This window comes from Panthera onca, chromosome D2 (assembly GCF_046562875.1).
Source record: "Panthera onca isolate mPanOnc1 chromosome D2, mPanOnc1 haplotype 2, whole genome shotgun sequence".
In the NCBI taxonomy this organism is placed as follows: domain Eukaryota; kingdom Metazoa; phylum Chordata; class Mammalia; order Carnivora; family Felidae; genus Panthera; species Panthera onca.
In genome coordinates, this window is record NC_138349.1 from 76,903,662 (window position 1) to 76,925,929 (window position 22,268).

General features: G+C 41.2%; 1 protein-coding gene and 1 non-coding gene across 2 annotated transcripts in view; one reads left to right on the top strand and one right to left on the bottom strand.

Annotated features, from left to right (window-relative positions):
* Positions 1-22,268, top strand: part of MTR (5-methyltetrahydrofolate-homocysteine methyltransferase) — a 107,170-nt gene that overhangs the window by 13,907 nt on the left and 70,995 nt on the right. The window contains exons 7-12 of the mRNA XM_060642920.3: positions 2,071-2,130; positions 2,879-2,973; positions 14,456-14,556; positions 15,632-15,693; positions 17,618-17,685; positions 20,536-20,615. Of these exons, the coding sequence (XP_060498903.2) occupies positions 2,071-2,130; positions 2,879-2,973; positions 14,456-14,556; positions 15,632-15,693; positions 17,618-17,685; positions 20,536-20,615 (466 nt within the window). The remainder of the gene's footprint in view (positions 1-2,070; positions 2,131-2,878; positions 2,974-14,455; positions 14,557-15,631; positions 15,694-17,617; positions 17,686-20,535; positions 20,616-22,268) is intronic.
* LOC132685662 (U6 spliceosomal RNA) lies at positions 7,572-7,678 on the bottom strand. The gene has a single exon (XR_009613251.1). It is a non-coding gene; the product is annotated as a U6 spliceosomal RNA (small nuclear RNA).

A 22,268-nucleotide genomic window follows, 5' to 3' on the forward strand; every position in this document is an offset into this window, starting at 1 on the left:
TTATCTTTTGAAGTTGCAAAAAATTTTTTTTTAAATTATGAAAGTAAATATTTATAGGTACAGCTACTAGGTACATGTATGCAGATGTAGTAAATACACACACATGGTTCTAAATGTGAAAGATATGTAAAAATATGGAGTGAAAAGCAATGTCCTTCCTTCTCCTGTTCCCTGGGATGCAGGTCTTTCCCGGATAGCCACTGTTAACCAGTGTGGGGGCCTGGTAGAGATGCTGTGCAGGTGTAGAAAGTGTGATAACATCCTTTAGGTTATCGAGGGACTGGTTTCCCCCGTGATGCATCTGGAATTTTTTTTTTTTTTTTGATAAAGTTTTTTGAGATTTATTTATTTCGTTAGGAGGGAGAGCGAGCGTGTGTGTGCATGAGCAGGGGAGGGGTAGAGAGAGAGAGAATGTGGAGCCCGATGTGGGACTTGATCTCACGACTGAGATCCTGACCTAAGCTGAAATCAAGAGTCAGATGCTCAGCCGAAATCAAGAGTCAGTGAGATGCTGGCTGAGTCACCCGGGCGCCTCTGGAATTTATTTTGGGGCGAGGAATGTGGTAGAGATGTACCTAGTAGTCTTTTTCTCTAAGGTGTACCTAGTTTTTTCTTAACATCATCTATTAAATAACCTATTAGTTCCCAGTGATAGGAATCCTGTGGAATGTCACCCAGACCATCCTAAATTCAGAAGTGCATCTGGGTAGAATCTGTTCCAGTAATCTGTCAGATGTCACGCTCCCATCCTGCTATTTTCTGTACATTATCATTAAAATATGTCTGAGTGACTGGTAGGCTTTTATTCACCTCCTTCCCAGAACCTCTGTTTTTCCCTCAGAATTTTCCTGGCTATTCTTACACATATATTTTCCATGAGATCTTTAGGATCAACTTGCCTAGTTCTGGAAAAAAAAAAAAAAAAAAAAAAGAAAAAGAAATTCTCACATTGTCGATTTAGTAACCTTTTATGCCAGAGAACCTCACCATCACAGTGAAGATCTACATTGAGTACACGTTGCATTCTGATTTCCGAAAATTGTGAAAATGTAAACCTCTTAGAATCAAGAGATGTAATGATGAAAAGAAGGAGAAGATCAGTTCCCTGGAACTTAATAAAACATGGGCGTGTACACAGTAACTTGGGATTTGTACCTTTACAGCACATTCCAAGCTCACATTCTTTTGTGGTGATGCACACTGTTAGTTTCTGTACCTACTGTGGATATTTGAGGGTGTGGAAGGTGGAGGCGTTCTTACTTATGTATTTAATTCTGTAATTAAAAAAAATTTAATGTTTATTTTTGAGAAAGAGAAAACGAACAAGTGGGGGAGGGGCAGAGAGAGAGGGAGACACACAATCTGAAGCAGGCTCCCGGCTCTGAGCTGTCAGCACAGAGCTCAACGCAGGGCTTGAACTCATGAACCATGAGATCATGACCTGGGCCAAAGTCATATGCTCAACCAACCAAGCCACCCAAGTGTCCCTCACAGATTGTATTTTTAAACCAGTGATTTTCAAATATTTTTTTTTAACTTAATTTTTTTAATGTTTTATTTATTTTTGTGAGAGAGACAGACAGACAGAGCATGAGCAGGGGAGGGGCAGAGAGAGAGGGAGACACAGAATCCGAAGCAGGCTTCAGGCTCTGAGCGGTCAGCACAGAGCCCGATGCGGGGCTTGAACTCACAAACCATGAGATCATGACCTGAGCCGAAGTTGGACACTTAACCGACTGAGCCACCCGAGCACCCCCGTTCTTCTTTATTTTTAATTTTGATTAGGAGAAGGAAGAGAGTGTAGCTCTTAAGCTCCTCTTTGGAGGGAATATTTGTTCGTAGGTAAACTCTGAGCCAGCATTTGCTTTGTTTTAATGTGTACAGTGTTATACTTGGGAAACGTGTGTCGGGATTGCACCTTGCAGGGCGGACATGCTTCTTCCCCAGAGACTGTGATGTTTATCTTACCTAGCAGGGTTTTGGAAAAGGGAGACGTCTGATGAGCCAGTTAGACTGACCGGGGACACAGTCTCTCAGAAATAAAGATGTTCTTCTTTTTACCCCCAACAGGCAGCCTTGTTCGCACTCCAGCAACTTTTTGAAGAGGAGTATTCCCCCCGACCTATCTTTGTAAGTTCTAAAATTTGCATGATGTATCGTGCCTTTTATTAATACTGTCATCTCGAGGATAGGGTTTTGCCTTTCCTTGCCCAGGACAACTGTCTTTAGTGTCTTTTAGCCTCCTCTGTTCACCTTCCTCCTACCACCCGCTCTAGACCAGTAGCAGGCCAAGCTCTGGAAATGCTAAGAAAATGAACCTAGAAGTGGTTGGCAGAAGCAGACCATTCCAAGGAAGCATGGCCGAATTGGTCCCCTGGAGTCCAGGGCTTAGGGACTCCTCCTGATAAGGGTCCCGGAGGAGTGGACTTGCATGCTGACTGACAGGACCAGTGCTGACGACCCCAGCCTGCGAGTAGGCAGACCCACGGGAGAGGCCGAAGGCTGATGGTGGGAAAAGAATAGGATGAAATCAAGGGGTGTTGGACGAACCAGCTATGTGTCAGCCAGGACAGCCAGAGGTCTCTGGGAAGGCCTTCTGCTGTGGGACCGGATGTGTGAACTCAGAAGCTTTGTTGGTCACTGGGTTTGCCTCAGTGACTTTCCCTGTTTTTTTGTTTTTATGGCTTACCGGCTCCTCCCCACAGTCACTTTACCCACGTCCTTTCTGACCACGATGGGAAGTGATTCCTTTTGTTAGAGCTCCACGGTTCCCTTCCTCGTAAGAGAACAAAGTCAACGTGCTCATTTTATTTCACGTTTGTGACCGTATTCTTAATTTGAGCCTCTGTCGTTGACGGAGTTTACTTTGTTAATTCAGATTTCAGGGACAATTATCGATAAAAGTGGGCGAACTCTTTCTGGACAGACGGGAGAGGCATTTGTCATCAGTGTGTCTCATGCAGACCCACTCTGGTAAGTGCTCATTCTTTCCTTGACCCCATTCCTTTTAGGGCTATCTTTTTGGATGGCTACAAAATGGGGCCTGGGAGGGGACTGGTCCTGCGTATTTCCACTGAAAAGCTTGCATGGGACGTTGGCTTTCCGGGAAGTGCATTCAGACTTTTCCGAAGGGCGTCAGAAGACCACTGTCAGAATGGGTCATTTGGAGGGGCTGGGCTCGTACCTCCTGGATCGGGCAGATGGCTGCCTGTTTGGCTGTAAGCGTGCCCCTCACAGTTGCAGGCTGCGCTTGGCGCAGAGTCCTAATTCTGCAAAACCATTACCAGCGCTAATAGTGCTAATAGGTAAAACTATTACCAACTATTAACGTTGGTAGGACAGGGCTTTGCAAGGTGTTTTCTCCCCCCAGCTTAGGGAGCAAACGGAAGCAGTTCAGTGTGGGATCAGATGGCAATTCTCTAGCTCAGATTTTTATCTTTAAATAAAGATTAACCTGGCTTTTACGTTCTATTTTAAACTATCTCCCTATTTTTCTGATCAAAATGTTTCAAATTACATACCACAAGTGAAATGGAACCTCCCAGAATATATACTCTTTTCACCTGTGCCTTTTTTTCACACACGTCCTGTTCTTCCTGCCTGGAAGCTGTGCCTGCCCCCTTCTCTCTCTCTCTCTCTTTCTCTCTCTCTCTCTCTCTCTCTCTCCATCTCCCTCTCCCCCTCTCCCCCTCTCCCCCTCTCCCCCTCTCCCCCTCTCCCCCTCTCCCCCTCTCCCCCTCCCCCTCTCCCCCTCTCTCCCTCTCCCTCTCCCTCCCCCCCCCTCCCCGACTCTGCTGACTCCTTGTTAGCCTTTACGAATCATCTCCAGAGTCCTCTTCAGGGAACTTTCCCTCTCTGATTAGCTCAGGTTGATGTTTTCAGAGCACTCTGTTTACTTTTATCATCGTCTCTGCCATAAAAATAATAGTAGTAGACATTTATTGAGAGTTTTCTGTTTTAAGTGCTTTCTGTGAGTTATTTCTTTTAATTCTAGCAGCACCACCTGGAGGCAGGCACTGCTGTTTGTGTCCCCATTTAATGAGACTGGAACAGAGACTCAGAGGCTGTAAGTCAGTAGGTGATCTAGGGATAGGAGCAGCTCTTAGCGACTGTGCTTCCACATTTCATCAATTATTTTCTTGTTGTTTTATTCATGTTTTAATGTTTCTAATTTCATGACACGTCTTACAGTTGAGTTAATGTGGCAGTGTGATTTCTTAAAAGCTGCTATTAATTTAGAGTGCATTGTTATACAGTTGATTGGGACTGGTAGTTAAGAAACTAACTGTATCGAACTTGACTGTGATTGATTGAACAGCTCATGAGCTTTTCCAGAGCAATCTCTTAATCATCTGCACATCTCTAACGCTTAATAGAGTCCTTGGTGTGTAGAATGGATGCAGTAAATGTTCAACCGAAAACCTGAAGGATAGGAAAATGTAGGGGTCTCTGAAGACAAACTATACCTAGTTTACTTTTGAATTTTTTTGTCTTTCCTTAAATATTTAAAAACCTTTTTTTTTAAATGTTCATATATTTTTGAGGGAGCGAGCAAGCAGGGGAGGGGCAGAGAGAGAGGGAAACAGAGAATCGAAGCAAGCTCTGAGCTGCCAGCACAGAGCCCGACGCAGGGCTCAAACTCGCAAACCGTGAGATCATGACCTGAGCAGAAGTCGGACGCTCAGCCAGCAAGCCACCCAAGTGCCCCTGTATTTCCTCAGATATTTTTGAGTATTATTCTATTGCTCTTTTCCCCATCTCCTTTACTCTTAATCATGATCTGGTCGCATCCCTCGATATGTAGGTGAAACCCCTACGTTGGCCCAGGTGTCTTCTTGGTCTTTGTTCTGCTGACCGTTCTCAGAGGACACCCTTAGAGGGTGTTCTCCCTGCCCCTGCCTCACCTGCAGAAATCCAAGGAGGATATTTTTATGGAGTTTCGAAAATACATATTTCTCTTCCTTCAGCAAACATGCAGTTAATTCTGACTTTCGACCCACTCAGCGGTTACTTTTTTTTTTCCGTTGTTATCCTACAATTCTTTCTGTGTCTTCAACGTCCATCTATAGCCCACTCACAGAATAGATCTGGTCTCCAATTTGTTATGAATCGTACGGACCGAAGGGGCGGATGGACAGATAGAAAGCAGCCCAGGAATTGGAGAGTTTTATCAGATCCTGTTTGTATTGTTCTGGGTTTGGAACTCTGAGTGGTACCCAGCAGTTTGCTTTCTGGTTCAGGACTAAGAGTTGATCTCAGTATTGAGGAGGCTGGTTGACAAATCTATGAGAATTTTTAAAATACACATACCTATACCTGTGTGTATATAAGCAGATAGTATGTAATAAGGTGACTGTAAGAAACCGTTGCTTGCTGATTTTGGTCATCACAAACTGTACATGTGTTAACAAAGTACAGTGGGACAGTGTCTTTGTATCATTATTACTATCATTATTAATTCATCGAGCATTAATGGAAACCCTGTGCCCCGGAATACAGGCAAATGTGAAACAGCCCACAGTAGGAGAAATTCGTAAGTAAATTAAAATATAAAATGTCAACTGCTCTACAGAAGTATGAACAAAAATCTTGCAGTAGATGGGTTGGAGTGATGGTGTTCTCGTGGGATTCAAGGACGGCTTTGTAGAGAAGGTGACGTTGGAACTCATTTTTATTTTTATTTATTTTTTAATTTTTTAATGTTTTTTAATTTATTTTTGAGAGACAGAGAGAGAGTGTGAGCAGGGGAGGGGCAGAGAGAGAGAGAAAGACACAGAATCTGAAGAAGCTCCAGGCTCTGAGCTGTCAGCACAGAGCCCGACGTAGGGCTCAAACTCACCAGCCGGGAGATCATGACCTGAGCCGAAGTCAGATGCTTAACCCGACTGAGCCACCCAGGCGCCTCTGAAACTAATTTTTAAAACCTGGGTCAGAGTTGGCCTGGCAGAGGCATATGGAAGTATCAGAATGAGCAAATAGCAATATAAAGACTATTTTTCTGAAACGTTTTCGTGTATCTTATTTTACTTTAACGTTACTGGGACCCAGATTGCTAGTTAGGCATAACTTTCTCACGCAGCAAATGAGGAACTGGAGCCACCTAACTATTGAAGAGAGGAGTTGGGATTGGAATGAAGTTTAGAAAAAGTCCAAGGTCCTTTCTTTTTATTTATTTATTTTTTAAAGTTTATTTATTTGTTTTGAGAGAGAGAGTGCACAGTGGTGGAGGGGCAGAGAGAGAGAGAGAGGAGAGAGAATCCTAAGCAGACTCCATGCCCAGTGCAGAGCCCAACGAGGGGCTTGATCTCATGATCAGGAGAACATGACCTGAGCCAAAATCAAAATTTGGACATTTAACTGACTGAGCCACCCAGGCGCCCCAGGCTGGGGTCCTTTCTAATGATAATGTGGTGATGTAAAACCTTTTAGTTTATTACCTGGTGTTGAGTGTGGATGACGTAGCATAAGATTAGAAATAGATTAAGAGTGTTCCAGGTAGAGCTGGTAAACTGGGAAAACTGAATAGATGTGTTCAAGGTTGTGACTTAGCCGTGCGTAGGACCTAGCAATCTTTTTTTTTTTTTTTTGAGGTACAGTTGACTTAAGATATTATATTAGTTTCAGGTGGATAACATAGTGGTTTGACATTTGTGTACGTTGTAAAACGATCACCACAGTAAATCCACCATGCGAAGTTGACACGATACTACCGACCGTATTCCCCAAGCCTTGCGTTTCCATCCCAGTGACTTATTCGTTTATAGCTGGAAGTTTGTGCTCTTCGATCTCCTGCACCCAAGTCACTGCCCCCCCCCCACCTCAAGCCCCTCCCTTTTGGCAACTATCAGTCTGTTCTCTGCATTTGTGAGTCTGGGTTTTGTTTGGTTCGGTTTTTAAATTCTGTGTGTAAGCCAAATCATGTAATATTTGTCTTTGTCTGACTTATTTCACTTAGCATGATACCCCCAAGATCCATCCACATTGCTACAAATGGCAAGATTTCATTCTTTTTTATGGCTGAATAATATTCGTGTGTGTGTGTGTGTGTGTGTGTGTGACATCTATCCATTCATCCATTGACGGACACTTTAGTTGTTTTCATATCTTGGCAATAGTAAATAATGTTGCAATGAACATAGGGATACATACATTTTTTTTGAATGAGAGTTTTTATTTTCTTTGGATAGATACCTGGTAGTAGAACTGCTGGATCATAGGGTAGCTCTAGTTTTAACTTTTTGAGGAACTTCCATGCTGTTTTCCACAGTGGCTGAACCAGTTTATATTCCCACCAACAGTGCACAAGGGTTCCCCTTTCTCCACATCCTTGACAACACTTGTTATCTCTTGTCTTTTTGATATTGTCCATTCTGATTGGTGTGAGGTGGTATCTATTTGTGGGTTTGATTCGTATTTCCCTGATGATGAGTCAGTCGTGTTGAGCATCTTTTCATGTGTCTGTTGGTTATCTGGATGTCTTCTTTGGAAAAGTATTCAGATTTTCCCATCTTCTAATTGGACGTCTTTCGTTGTATTATTGAGTTGTATGAGTTCTTTATATATTTTGGATATTAACCCCTTATCAGATAGATAATTTGCTCATTATCCTTGCTCAGGGGCCATGCTAATGTTCTCTGTATCATTCCAGTTTTAGTATATGTGCTGCCAAAGTGAGCACCAGGTATACGATTTACAGGTACCTTCTCCCGTTCTGTAGGTGCCTTTTTGTTGTGTTGATGGTTTCCTTCACTGTGCGGAAGCTTTACAGTCCGATGTAGTCTCAATTGTTTACTTTCTTTTTTTGTTTCCCTTGACTTTTCAATCTGATCCAAAAACAAACAAACAAACAAAAAACACCGCTAAGTACTCCATTGTGTATATAAACCACAATTTCTTTATTCATTCATCAGTTGATGGACATTTAGGCTCTTTCCATAATTTGGCTGTTGTTGAGAGTGCTGCTATAAACATTGGGGTACAAGTGCCCCTATGCATCAGTACTCCTGTATCCCTTGGGTAAATTCCTAGCAGTGCTATTGTTGGGTCATAGGGTAGATGTATTCTTAATTTTTTGAGGAACCTCCACACTGTTTTCCAGAGTGGCTGCACCAATTTGCATTCCCACCAACAGTGCAAGAGGGTTCCCATTTCTCCACATCCTCTCCAGCATCTATAGTCTCCTGATTTGTTCATTTTGGCCACTCTGACTGGCGTGAGGTGATATCTGAGTGTGTTTTTGACACAATGGAGTACTACGTGGCAATGAGAAAGAATGAAATATGGCCCTTTGTAGCAACATGGATGGAACTGGAGAGTGTGATGCTAAGTGAAATAAGCCATACAGAGAAAGACAGATACCATATGGTTTCACTCTTATGTGGATCCTGAGAAACTTAACAGAAACCCCTGGGGGAGGAGAAGGGAAAAAAAAAAAAAAAAAGAGGTTAGAGTGGGAGAGAGCCAAAGCATAAAAGACTCTTAAAAACTGAGAACAAACTGAGGGTTGATGGGGGGTGGGAGGGAGGGGAGGATGGGTGATGGGTATTGAGGAGGGCACCTTTTGGGATGAGCACTGGGTGTTGTATGGAAACCAATTTGACAATAAACTTTATATAGTGAAAAAATAAACAACAAAACAAAACACCACTAAGTTTGATGTCAAGGAGCTTACTGCCTGTGTTTTTTTTCAGGAGTTTTATGGTTTCAGGTCTTACATGCAAGTCTTTTTTTTTTTAATGTTTATTTTATTTATTTTGAGAAATAGAGAGAGAGTGTGTGTGAGCAGGGGAAGGACAGAGAGAGAGAGAGGAGAGAGAGAATCCCAAACAGGCTTTGCACTGTCAGCACAGAGCCTGATGCGGAGCTCAATCTCACAAACCATGAGATCATGACCTGAGCCAAAATTGAGAGTGGGATGCTTAAATAACTAACTGAGCCACCCAGACACCCCTTACATGCAAGTCTTTAATCCATTTTGATTGATTTTTGTGTATGGTATAAGAAAGTGGTTCAAGGTCATTCTTTTGCTTGTGGCTGTCCAGTTTTCCCAACACAATATATTGAAGAGACTGTTCTTCTCTTGGATACTGAGAACAAACTGAGGGTTGATGGGGGGTGGGGGAGAGGGGAAAGTGGGTGATGGGCATGGAGGAGGGCACCTGCTGGGATGAGCACTGAGTGTTGTATGGAAACCAATTTGACAGTAAATTATGTTAAAAAAAAAAAAAAAAAAGAAGAGACTGTCCTTTCCCAAGTGCATATTCTTGCCCCTTTTGTTGTAAATTAATTGACCATGTATGCATGGGTTTATTTTTTTCCATTGATTTGTATGTCTGTTTCTATGCCAACACCATACTGTTTTGATTACTCTAAGTTTGTAGTATAATTTGAAATCAGGGCATGTGATATCTCTGGGTTCGTATTTCTTTCTCAAGATTGCTTTGACTTCTGAGGGTCTTTTGTGGCTCCATACCAATTTTAGAATTATTCGTTAGTTCTATGATGAATGCCATTGGAATGTTGATAGGGATTGCCCTGAATCTGTAGATTGCTTTCGGTACTGTGGACATTTTAACAATATTCTTTCATTTCATGAGCATGGATATTTTTCCATTTCTTTGTGTCATCTTCAGTTTTTTTCATCAGCATCTTATAGTTTTCAATGTACAGTTCTTTCACCCTCTTGGTTAAATTTATTCCTAGGTATTTTATTTTTTGATGTAATGTGTGGGATGGTTTTCTTAATTTCTCTTTCCAATAGTTTTAGTGTATAGAAATGCAACTTATTTTTTATATTAATTTTGTATCCTGCAACTTTACTTAATTAATTTATTCCAGCAGTTTTTGGGGGGGAGTCCTTAGAGTTTTCTACATATAGTATCCTATCATCTGCAAATAGTGAGTTTTACTTCTTTCCAATTTGGATGCTTTTTATTTCTTTTTGCCTAGTTGCTGTGGCTAAGACTTCTGATACTGTGTTGAATAAAAGTGGAGAGAGTGGGCGTCCTTGTCTTGTTCCTGATCTTAAGGAAAAGCTTTAGCTTTTCACCATTGAGAATGCCGTTAGCTATAGGTTTGCTGTATATGGTTTTTATAATGATGAGGTATGTTCCCTCTGTACTCAGTTTGTTGAGAGTTTTTATCGTCAGTGGATGTTGAATTTTGTCAGTTGCTTTATCTGTTGAGATCATAGGATTTTTATTTTTCATTCTGTGCATGTGGTATATTCCATTGGCTGACTTGCAGATGTTAGACCATCCTTGCATCCCAGGGATAAAGCCCACTTGATCGTGGTGTGTGATCCTTTTAATGTAGTGCTGAATTCTGTTTGCTAGTATTTTGTTAAGGATTTTTGCATCTTTGTTCATCAGGGATATTGGCCTGTCATTTTCTTTTTTGGGCGTGTCCTTGCCTGGTTTTGGGTATCAGGGTAATACCTTGTAAAGTAAGTTTAGAAGCATTTCCTTCTCTTCAATTTTTTGGAAGAGTTTGAAAAGGATAGATATTAAATCTTCTTTGGATATTTTGGTAGAATTTACTAGTGAGGCCTTCTGATCCTGGACTTTTATGCTTCAGTCTCCAAACTAGTACAATAATTGGTCTGTTGAGATCTTCTATTCCTTCGTGATTCAGTCTTGGAAGATTGTAAGTTTCTGGGAATTTATCCATTTCTTGTAGGTTCAATTTACTGGCATATAATTGTTCATAATAGTCTCTTATGACTTTTTTTGTATTTCTTTGTTATCACTCGTAACTTCTCTGCTCTCACTTCTGATTTATTTGAGTCTTCTCCTTTTTTCTTAGGGAGTTTACCTAAGTTTTGTCAATTGCATTTATCTTTTTAAAAAACCAGCTCTTTGTTCCATTGATCTTTTCTATTTGTCTTTTTAGCCTCTATTTCATTTATTTTTACTCTGAACTTTATTATTCCCTTCCTTTTGCTAACTTTGGGCTTCAATTATTCTTCTTATTCTAGTTCCTCTGGTGTAAAGTTAAATTACTCATTTGAGATTTCTCTTGTTTTTTTGAGGTTGACCTCTGTTGCTCTGAACTTTCCTCTTACAACTGCTTTAGCTGCATCCCAGAGATGTTGGTGTGTCATATTTCTCTTTTCATTTGTCTCTGTGTAGCTTTTTAATTTCTCCTTTGATTTCTTCTATGACACAGTAGTTGTTCAGTAACATGTTTAATCTTCACATATTTGTAGTTTTTCCAGTTTTCTTCCTGTAATTGATTTCTAGTTTTATATCATTGTGGTTGGAAAAGAAGCTTGACACGATTTCAGTCTTCAATTTTTTGAGACTCATTTTGTAGCCTGACATGTGTTCTAGAGGATGTTCCATGTACACTTGAGAAGAACCTGTTTTCTGCTTTTGGGTGGAATGTTCTGTATATATCATTGTTAAGTCCATTGGTCTCATGTATCATATTAAGGCCTCCTTATGGATTTCTGTCTGGATGATCATCATTGATGGAAGTGGTATGTTATAGTCCTATATTGTTGTATTGCTGTCAATTTCTCCCTTTCGGTCTGTCAATAATTGTTTTATGTTTTTTGTTGCTTCTGTGTTGGGTGCATATGTATTTATCATTGAATTTTAAGATTTTGTTGTCTTTTAATTACCATTCCTTTATCTGATATGTGTTTTGCAAATACTTTCTCCCAGTCTGTGGCTTGTCTTCCCATGATAGTGTCCTCTGCTGAGCAGAAGTTGTTAATTGTAGTAAAGTCTAGCTTGTCAGTTTCTCTTTCATTGATCCTCCTTTCAGTATTGCCAAACTGACAACCACCTAAGTCTTCTGTGTTATCTTTTTTTCTTTCTTTCAAGTTTTAATTTAAATTCCGGTTAGTTAACATACAGTGTAATATTAGTTTCAGGCTGTGTTATCTTCATATATATCTTTATATCTTTAATAGTTTTGTAGTTTACATTTAACTGTGATCCATTTCGAGTTAATTTTGGTGAAAGTTGTAAGGTCTGTGTGTCCTTGAATTCTTTCAAATATGGATGTCCCATCTTTCCAGGATCATTTGTTGAAAAGGAAGTCCTTTCTCCATTGGTTTGCCTTTGCTCCTTCATCAAACATCAGTTGGCTGTATTTGTGTGGTTCTTTCTCTGGACTCTCTTTTTCATTCCATTGATCTATTTGTCTCTTCTTTCACCGATACCATTGATTACCTTCGCTGGTAGTGAGTCTTGAAGCCAGGTAGTGTCAGTCCTTCCATTTTTCTTCTAATTCAGTATTGCACTAGTTATTCTGGGTTGTTCACCTGTCCATGTGAACTTCAGAATCAGTTGATTTGTAAAATAACTGGCTGGGATTTTCATTGGGATTGTGTGAATGAATATATAAATTATATTATATTATAAATAGGGAAGAATTGGTATTTTAACAATACTTCCTATTCATGTACATGGAATATCTCTCCACGTATTTAGATTTGCTTTGATCTCTTTATTCCGAGGTTTGTAGTTTTCCTCATGTAGGTCTTGTACATATTTTGTTAGAATTACACCCAGGTATTTCATTTGTTTTCGTGCTGATGTAAATGGTGTTGTGTTTTTAATTTCTTTTTTTTTTTTATGTTTATCTTTATTTTTGAGACAGAGAGAGACAGAGCATGAGCAGGGGAGAGGCAGAGAGAGAGGGAGACAGAATCAGAAGCAGGCTCCGGGCTCTGAGCTGTCAGCACAGAGCCCGATGCGGGGCTTGAACTCGTCAACTACGAGATCATGACCCGAGCCGAAGTCAGACGCTCAACCTTCTGAGCCACCCAGGCACCCCATGTTTTTAATTTCTAATATCAGTTGCTCATTCCTGGTATATAGATAAACAGTTGAATTTTGTATATTAACCTTATATTTTGTGACCTTGCTGTATATAATTGTGTACTGATTCCAGGAGTTTTTAGTTGATTCTTGTGATTTTCTACGTCGACAATCTTATTTTTGAACAAAGACAGACTTATGTCTTCCTTCCCAATCTGTATACATTTAATTTCCTTCTCTTTTTGCATTAGCTATGACTTGCAGTACAATGTTGAGTAGGAGATGAAAATGGACATCCTTTGTTTTGTTCCTGATACTAGGGGGATATTAGTTTTACATCATTAAGTATGATGTTAGCTATAGGTCTTTTGTAAATGTTCTTTATCAAGTTGAGGAAGTTTCCCTCTGTTCTTAGTTTCCTGAGAGTTTTTATCATGAATGGGTATCGTGTGTGTGTTAAATAAACTTTTTTCAGGGGGCGGTAATTTCAGATTTGTAGAAAAGTTGCAAAGATAGCAGAGAGAATTTCTATATACTCTGCATCTAGTTTTCCTGAATGTTACTATCTTACATAGCTATGGTCCTTTGGTCAAAAGTAAGAATAGTATTGCTATTAACTAAACTCCAGACTTTATTCAGCTTTCAAGTGTTTCCACTAATGCCCCCTTTTCTGCCTTAAGATCTAATCTAGTATATACCGCATTGCACTTAGGAATCATAGCAAAAGAAAAAAAAAGTGAAATATGAAAAACTAAAAGATCTCCTAGACTAGTAGCTTCATAGTTAATTTCTGAATTCCTGAAGGCCTTAGGGGCCCCAGCTGAGAGTGGGATTGGTGGGATTACTTGTTAGAGCAGCTCTGCTTAGATCTGTGTTATTTGAGTCCACAGTAAGTTTCATTTGCAAAACGAAACTTCATTTTATAGTAAAGAAGTTAGCTTAATTTATAAGAGGACAAATTATAAGTCCAAGGTCACCTTGCAAGTCGGTTATAGAACAAAGACTAATAAATCTTGGTCTTCTACACTCCCACAGTGGCTTCTATGTGTCATTAATGTGCCTTCTACCTCCATAATTGTCCTTTTTCTTTCTCTTATGTGTTGATTTCAGATCAGATGTTTATTAGCAGTGGTAGTTTGTAGGCATTTCTGCTTCACAGGATACCATTAACCAAACCGTGAACTTATTCGAGGAGATATCCGAGGCAGGGTCCTTTAGCTGTAACATCACCTGACGTGGGAGACGTAGACAGAAACATTCAGTGCTTCTGGGGACTTTGGTGAAATGGCTTTGTTTATATCTGAATGGAGGTGCTAAAGCTGAAGTGGAGATTTATTATCTGCTTGGTTTTAGATATGGTCCTTTCTTTATTGTGACTTTTTCTTTTAAAAAAAATTTTTTTTTAACGTTTATTTATTTTTGAGACAGAGAGAGACAGAGCATGAACAGGGGAGGGGCAGAGAGAGAGAGAGAGGGAGACACGGAATCGGAAGCAGGCTCCAGGCTCCGAGCCATCAGCCCAGAGCCCGACGCGGGGCTCGAACTCACGGACCATGAGATCATGACCTGAGTCGAAGTCGGACGCTTAACCGACTGAGCCACCCAGGCGCCCCTATTGTGACTTTTTCTATATGAAAATATTTTGTATGCAAGATGATGCTCCTAATATCTTTTTGTTTTTACAGCATTGGATTAAACTGTGCTCTGGGTGCAGCTGAAATGAGACCTTTTATTGAAACAATTGGAAAATGTACAACAGCCTATGTCCTTTGTTACCCCAATGCAGGTGTGTATTTCTAGGGAGTTGCACCTGAGGAAATCCAAATACACAAGACAGGGGTAGGTAGGGTTAAAAGAGTTTATTTTGCAGGTCTTGGTATATAGTTGACATTCAGTGGGAATCTTCTAAATGAAAATACAGTGGGTCTAGACCACTATTTCCCTCTAGACTTGAAGGAATAGTTTGACTCATCCTGAAAGCCTCGGAATTGGACAGAACTTTGGGGGATGAATCCCAGTACATAGCCGAGCAGAGCCTTGCTTTTGGTGACAGTGCTGGCCGAGTGAATGTGGCCAAAGAGAGGAGTGCAAGAAAGAGGAGAGGGAGCCCTCCTGTCCATTCCGCTGTATTAACAACCTGTGTGTTAAATTATTCCTTTCTAAAAGGTAGCTCTTCTATGTTACTATATGTAAGAAATTTTAAGATATTTATAGGCAGTTTTCAAACTATCCAATTAGAAACTGGTAACCCATTTTGGATTAACCAGATTTCCTGGTGAATGTTTTTGAGCATTTGCTTAGCTCCTTAGGGGTAAACATCATTTTCCAGCTTTCTTTCCCAAAATACATACATTTTAATGCTTAATAAATTTTCTTTCCCACCAGAAGAAGAAAACTAGAAGGGGATAATAAATAAAACAGGAAATTGGTTAATTAGATGCTAAAGTTTTACTTGGAAAAATTTATTTGAGAGGTGATTAGTTGTGTTTTGCTTGTTTTGTTTTTAATTTTATAGCCGGTGCTCTCATCAATTCAGAGGATATGTAGTACTCTCCTAACCCCCGCCCCCAAGCAGCTAGCTGACGAGATTGAGTTTCCTTCATGGGAAGGGGCTGGGGGTGGTGACTCTTCTTTCAGATGGAAGAGAAATAGTCACTGTTTATTTGCCTCTGTGGTTTTTTGGGGGGTGGGGGTGTGATACCTCTTCATTTACTGTGTTCATTATTAAGAATTATAGTTTGATTTTGCAAGCAATCATCATATAATTATAAACTTTTCTCACTTTTAAACCTAAAGCCTTCGCCAACATTAGTCTACGCGTCAAGGCGATTTTCAATAATGCTTGTAATCTGCTTTCCTAGGTCTTCCCAACACTTTCGGTGACTACGATGAAACTCCACACATGATGGCCGTGCAACTAAAGGTTAACCATTCTCTTTCCCTTCAGTTTTTAAGAGATAGAGAAATGAAATCTTAGATTTAGAGTATCTAGAGAATATTTAGAAAACTTAAAATTTTCTGCTAAAGCAATCCCAGTGTATGTATAACAAAAGCTGAACTACTCTGGGTGCCTGGGTGGTTCATTCTGTTAAGTGTCCGACTCTTGATTTTGGCTCAGGTCATGATCTCACAGTTCATGGGATTGAGCCCTGCATTGGGCTCCGTGCTGACAGCATGGGACCTGCTTGGGATTCTCTGTCTCCCTCTCTCTCTCGCCCCGCCCCTGCTCTCTCTCTCTCTTTAAAAAAAAATTTGTTTTTTAATTTTTATTTCTTTTTGAGAGAGAGAGAGCATGAGCTGTCAGCACAGAGCCCACGTGGGGCTCAAACTCACAAACCACAAGACCATGACCTGAGCCGAAGTCGGACACTTAACCGACTGAGCCACCCAGGCGCCCCTCTCTCTCTCAAAATAAATAAATATTAAAAACAAACAAAAAAATGGCTTAACTACTCTGAATTAAGGTGGTGGAGGCAGAGGGAGGGGCTTGATGACAGCATTTTTCTTCCCATCAGGCACTGGTGTCTGTTGCAAAATTCCCAGTCAGGTCCAACCCGAACTCATTGAAACTAGGCTGTTCTCTGCAAGGCCCTCACGTGGTGGCTCCCCTCCCCCACTTTGCCTCAAGCATACTGTTGGGGAGCGTTAATGTCTTCTTGCTCCCTGTTGTCACAAGGATACCTTCTTGCCCACATACCTCCCACCTTTGAATCCCAGGTCTTAGGACCGTACCACCCACTAACTCCTGGGTCTCTTTTCCTCATTCCTTGAAGTTTTAGCTTCTGGCTCATTAACATTATCTCCTAAATGATTTCTGACTTAATTCTTGAGACTTCAAGACCTTTCTAGTAGATGATCTTTCCAGTTCTCCGACATCTCAGTTCCTTGACTTCCTGTTTCAGTTCCTGTCCTTCCCTAACTAGCGTGTGGTTAAATTCTACACCACACTGTCCAGTATGCAGCCACTGCTGTGTGCCGAGAGCTTGAGATGTGACTGTGGAGCTGAATTTTTAATTCTTTAAAATTTTAAATTAATTAAAAAAAAATTGTTTTTTTAATGTTAATTTTTATTTTTGAGACAGAGAGAGACAGAGCATGAACAGGGGAGGGGCAGAGAGAGAGGGAGACACAGAATTGGAAGCAGGCTCCAGGCTCCGAGCCATCAGCCCAGAGCCCGACATGGGGCTCGAACTCACGGACCGCGAGATCGTGACCTGAGCTGAAGTCGGACGCTTAACCGACTGAGCCACCCAGGCGCCCCTAATTAAAAAATTTTTAAATGTTGATTCATTTTTGAGAGAGAGACAGAGCACAAGTGGGGGAGGGGCAGAGAGAGAGAGGGAGACACAGAACGCGAAGCAGGCTCCAGGCTCCGAGCTGTCAGCACAGAGCCTGACGTGGGGCTCGGACTCCCCAACTGTAAGATCGTGACCTGAGCCAAAGTCGGATGCTTAACCGACTGAGCCACCCAGGCACCCCCATAAAATTTTAAATTAATGTAAATGTAAAAGCTGGTATGTACTTCATGTGTTATTTGATGTGCTATCCAGCTCATCATGTGATTCCGCTCAGTATATAGGTAAAAAAAAGGTCTTTATTATGTCCAAGTAGGCAAATGATTACATCATCACATTTTAAATGGTACAAAGGATTTCATAGTTATCTGAGCTATGTTCCCTGCTTTAAACCTATCTAAGGCATGTGAAAGCTTTGTATCTTGGATTATGTTTAGCCCTCTTTTTAGTGAAACATTCATTTATGAAATGTAGATCTCTTTTCCGCTGAAGTGGTGGTGGTGAATTTCGAATTCAGACGGACTCTGAAACTGTTTCTTTTCCTAAATGCAGGCCTTTGCTGTGGATGGCTTGGTCAATATAGTTGGTGGGTGCTGTGGTACGACACCAGATCATATCAGGTGGTAATCATTTCTAAGTATTTTACCTTTTGTTGTGGGATGAATTGTGTCCCCACCCCCCAAAATTCGTATGTTGAAGTCCCAACCTCCCAGTTCCTTTGAAGTGACTGTATTTGGAGATAGGATCTTCAAAGAGACGATTCAGGTGAAATGAGATCATGTGGGTTGGCCCTAATCCAACATAACTGGTGTCTTTGTAAGAAGAGATGAGGACACAGTCGCACAGAGGAAGGGACCCTGTGAACACATAGGGAGAGGAAGACATCTGCGAGCCAGAGAGGCGACCAGCTCTGCCAACACCTTCTTCTCAGACTTCTAGCTTCTAGAACTTCGAGAAAAAAATTTCTGCCGTTTCAGCTACTCAGTCTTGTGGTATTTCATTATGGCAGCCCCAGCAAACTAAGATACCTTTATACTGTGACAAATTCCAAAAACAAAGGAAGATTAATAAAATGAATCCCCATGTGCCTGTGACAGAGTTTCCATAATTTTCAGTATTTTGCTTTTCTTTCTTTTTTTTTATCTATTTCCCAATTTTTTCCCCTGAGAACATTGTAAAGCAAATTCCATCACGATATTCTATCCATAAATACCTGACTAATATTCAGAAAGTCAAGGAAGGACAGCTCATATTTTCTGTGGGCAAACACACATCCCCATTAGTTCTCTCATGGAAGGAAAAGACGACAAGACAACCAAGCTCCTTGAGGTCAAGAGAAGTCGCCCGGTCATTGGCCTAACCCGTGTTGTTGAGCGAGCATCTGAGGGACAGGGTGTGAAGGAGAGCATGTGTTCAAGTCCTTGCCAGTGTGTGGCTTAAAGAGGCTTGCAATTCAGTGAGATAGGATACAGTTTAGGACTGTTTGTAACTTGCTTTTTCCCTAGAGTGACGGTCGGTTTTGAGCCAGTCATCCCACTGTGCTGAGTCTGTGCACATGATATGTCCACTGTTCTGATGTATCTAACATTTCACTGTTTTTGTTGGCTTCTGTGATAGACTCTGTTAATAGCCTATATAATTTTTATTTTTATTTATTTATTTGCTTTTAATGTTTGTATTTATTTTTGAGATAGAGTGAGACAGAGCATTGAGCAGGGGAGGGGCAGAGAAAGAGGGAGACCCAGAATCCGAAGCAGGCTCCAGGCTCAGAGCTGTTAGCACAGAGCCTGACGCGGGGCTCGAACACTCAACCATGAGATCATGACCTGAGGCGAAGTCAGATGCTCATCCTACTGAGCAACCCAGGCACCGCAAGAGCCTATGTAATTTTTTTTTTAATGTTTTTATTTATTTTTGAGACAGAGAAAGACAGAGCATGAGCAGGGGACAGGCAGAGAGAGAGGGAGGCACAGAATCTGAAGCAGGCTCCAGGCTCTGAGCTGTCAGCATAGCGCCCAACACGGGGCTTGAACCACGAACTGTGAGATGACCTGAGCCGAAGTCGGACGCTTAACTGCTTGACTGACTGAGCCACCCAGGCGCCCCGAGCCTATGTAATTTTTAAAACATCTTTTAAATAATATCTAAAAGCTATCAGTAGTTGAATATAGTATATCTTTCGGTCTCCTTTTGTTTTTAAGGTTATCCTCTCCTTTTTAAAAAGAGTTGTTTTGTTTTTATTTATTTATTTTTTAAAGTTTTATTTAGAGAGCATGAACAGGGGAGGGGCAGAGAGAGAGGGGGAAATAGAGAATCCCAAGCAGGCTCCACACTGTCAGCGTGGAGTCTGATGTGGGGCTCAAACTCATGAACTGTGAGATCATGACCTGAGCCAAAGACAGATGCTCAACCGACAGAGTCACCCAGGCACCCCTAAAGAGAGTTGTTTTAAAAATACCTGTGGGGTGGGCTGCCTGGGAGGCTCAGTCAGTTAAGCGTCCAACTTCAGCTTAGGTCAGGATCTCACAGTCTGTGAGTTTGAGCCCCACATCAGGCTCTGTGCTGACAGCTAGGAACCTGGAGCCTGTTTCAGATTCTGTGTCTCCCTCTGTCTCTGCCCCGTTCGCACTCTGTCTCTGTCTCTCTCTCAAAAATAACATTAAAAAAAAAATACCTGTGTGATTGTGTGTATATACATGTAGGCATATATGTTTCTCTGTCTATTCACCTCTGTGTGTGTGTGTGTGTGTGTGCACGCACACGCTCTCCTGCTGCTTCTACTGGGGCATCTGCATACTAATCTAGGTCAGCAGAGTGAGTATTTCATACAGGTCCTGATAAATTTAGTGGAGTAGCCTGATTTTTCCAAGTTGATCTAAGACCTGATTTACTAAAGCCAATAAGGTTAAGAAGTGTGTGCACAATCAAAGCAAATTTTTGAGAGTAATTACTTTTGAGGTTTTAAGTGATTTATTACTACGTGCCCTCCCTACTGTGTGCTTATGCTTGGAGAAAACAGACCTAAAACACAGGCCTGCACTTGTGGCACCCCGTCTGCTGGTGTGCTCCTCCTCTACGAGGAAGCCTTTTTTCTGTCAAACTACTAGGAAGCAAGTACATGGTTCATGGAGGGAAGGACACCTATGGGTTTGGGAAAGAAAGGAGGGGATTTGCTGTTGGCATTTGCATAAACCATCCCATCCGTCTCTCAGTTTGTATCTCTGAGTGCAGAAGCTGGTACAGTCAGTGCCCAGCAGACTGGGCAGGTAGAGAAAAGTTCAAGTTTGTACGTTCATTTTGGGCCTTGCTGAGAAAACTAAAAGGCGTAGCTGCTGCCGCACGTTTGGAATTAGGTACATAATTATGTGCATAATTATGTTAAATAGACTTAATTTCATAGCTGGAAATTAGCTTAATTCAATTTATTTTCTTCTGAATTAATGGATGTAGTGTTTTGTCTTTTAACTCAGGGAAATTGCTGAAGCTGTGAAAAACTGTAAGCCTAGAGTTCCACCTGCCACTGTTTTTGAACAGCATATGTTACTCTCTGGTAAGTGGTAGAGACACGATTGTTAGGATTTCAGAAACCACTTGTGGGTTAATTCCGTACGTTTATTCCGAGCGGTGGTGATACGTGTGCCAAGTAACTTGCTTCTTAGGTCAAGAGGCGTGCGTGTTTTCTGGCATTTAAGTGGCTTCTAGTGGAGAGTAGAGGTGGGAAATGTGCAGAAGGCACAGGTGGTTTGCCCAGGTCGGGGGGTCTCTGCTCAGAATTAGAACTCACACAGTCGCGGCTCTGTTACGCACCGCTTTGAAAACACGCTCTTGGCCACAGGCTAACCATTTGAATCGTCGGATTTGCCGTTAGTTATTGGAAGTTCCAAACCTCCACAAACAGTGGTTTGTAATGACGGCAGCCTCTTCCTAGGAGATCGTTTGCTTCTATGATATTCTTGCCATGATCCTGCATTTGCTGTGTGTTCAGGACTTTACAAAGAGGTGTAGTTACTGTTCTGTTGGGTGCTCATCAGTCCTGTAAGGTGGGCAGCCTCCCTTTTCTGGAATGAGTTTTGATGTTCAAATAAGGAACATCAGTAAAGTAGTCCATTATGCCGACTATTAGAGAAATAACTTTAAGTTTTATATTTTCTCCACAATACTAAAATGACATATTCTTAGATGGCATTTTTAAGCAACAACAACAAAAATGTGTGTGTGTATATATATTTATAGATATACAGCTATATGTATACACTAACAGATTCTTAGAGAATCTGCAAATAGTGCACGTGGGAAATTATGCACCCTAATAGCTTAGAATTTAACATTTCTCAAAATTGAAATATGTGTGTTCCTTATGTTCCTCTAAGGAAGTTGAAATAAAATCTAAGGACAGCAAAAGCAGCACCTCCTTTTCTCAGTCAGAACATATTTCATAGAATTCATCCCAGTGAGTGAGTGTGAAGTTGGGTTAAAAACCCTCTGCAGTCTTCCTGGCTTTCTGTTCATTTTCCAGAAGCCGGAGAGCAAGCCTAGAGGGAGTGGGATTTAGGGGGTGATGGCACACCCCTTACCCCCGAACGTGGCTTCTGCCAGGGAGAGGTGTGGTAGGATAGTTGATTTCATCCTTAGATCTTAAGACTACTGATTGACTTTGCCAAGATTGAAACAAGAGAACCTTTTAGATAGGACTTTTAAAAAGAATTTATGTGGAAGAATCAAAGAAGCCTCTTCTTCCAATTTGAATTTCCAGTGCTATTTCTAAATTGCTTTTAAAAATCACCTTCAATCAGATTTTAAAAGAATGACATCCGACACACTCCTTTAAATGGTTCTCTTATAGATTGCAGACGTAAGGAAAATGGAGCTTTTATGTCAGATACCTCACATTGATAATAGTTGAGAAGCACTTTGCATACAATGCTTGTAGGGCGGTGGCGCAGGGTCCCCCTCAGCACGTAAATGTTGGCACCCCTGTTTGCCTGCCCTGTGAACCTTGGCGTCTGCCTCCGGATCAGGGGTACCCCGAGGTTCACGTGGAGAGTCACTACCAGTGGGAAGAAATCATAAGACAGAACTGGGAAGGGATGTCTCCCCAGTCTGTTAACCAGTCTGGAAGACCGTCATAATTACTCATCTTGTATTCATTATTTTCCTCTCCCCGATATCTTGTTCCTTTTCAACCAGTGCTTTGGCAAAGGAT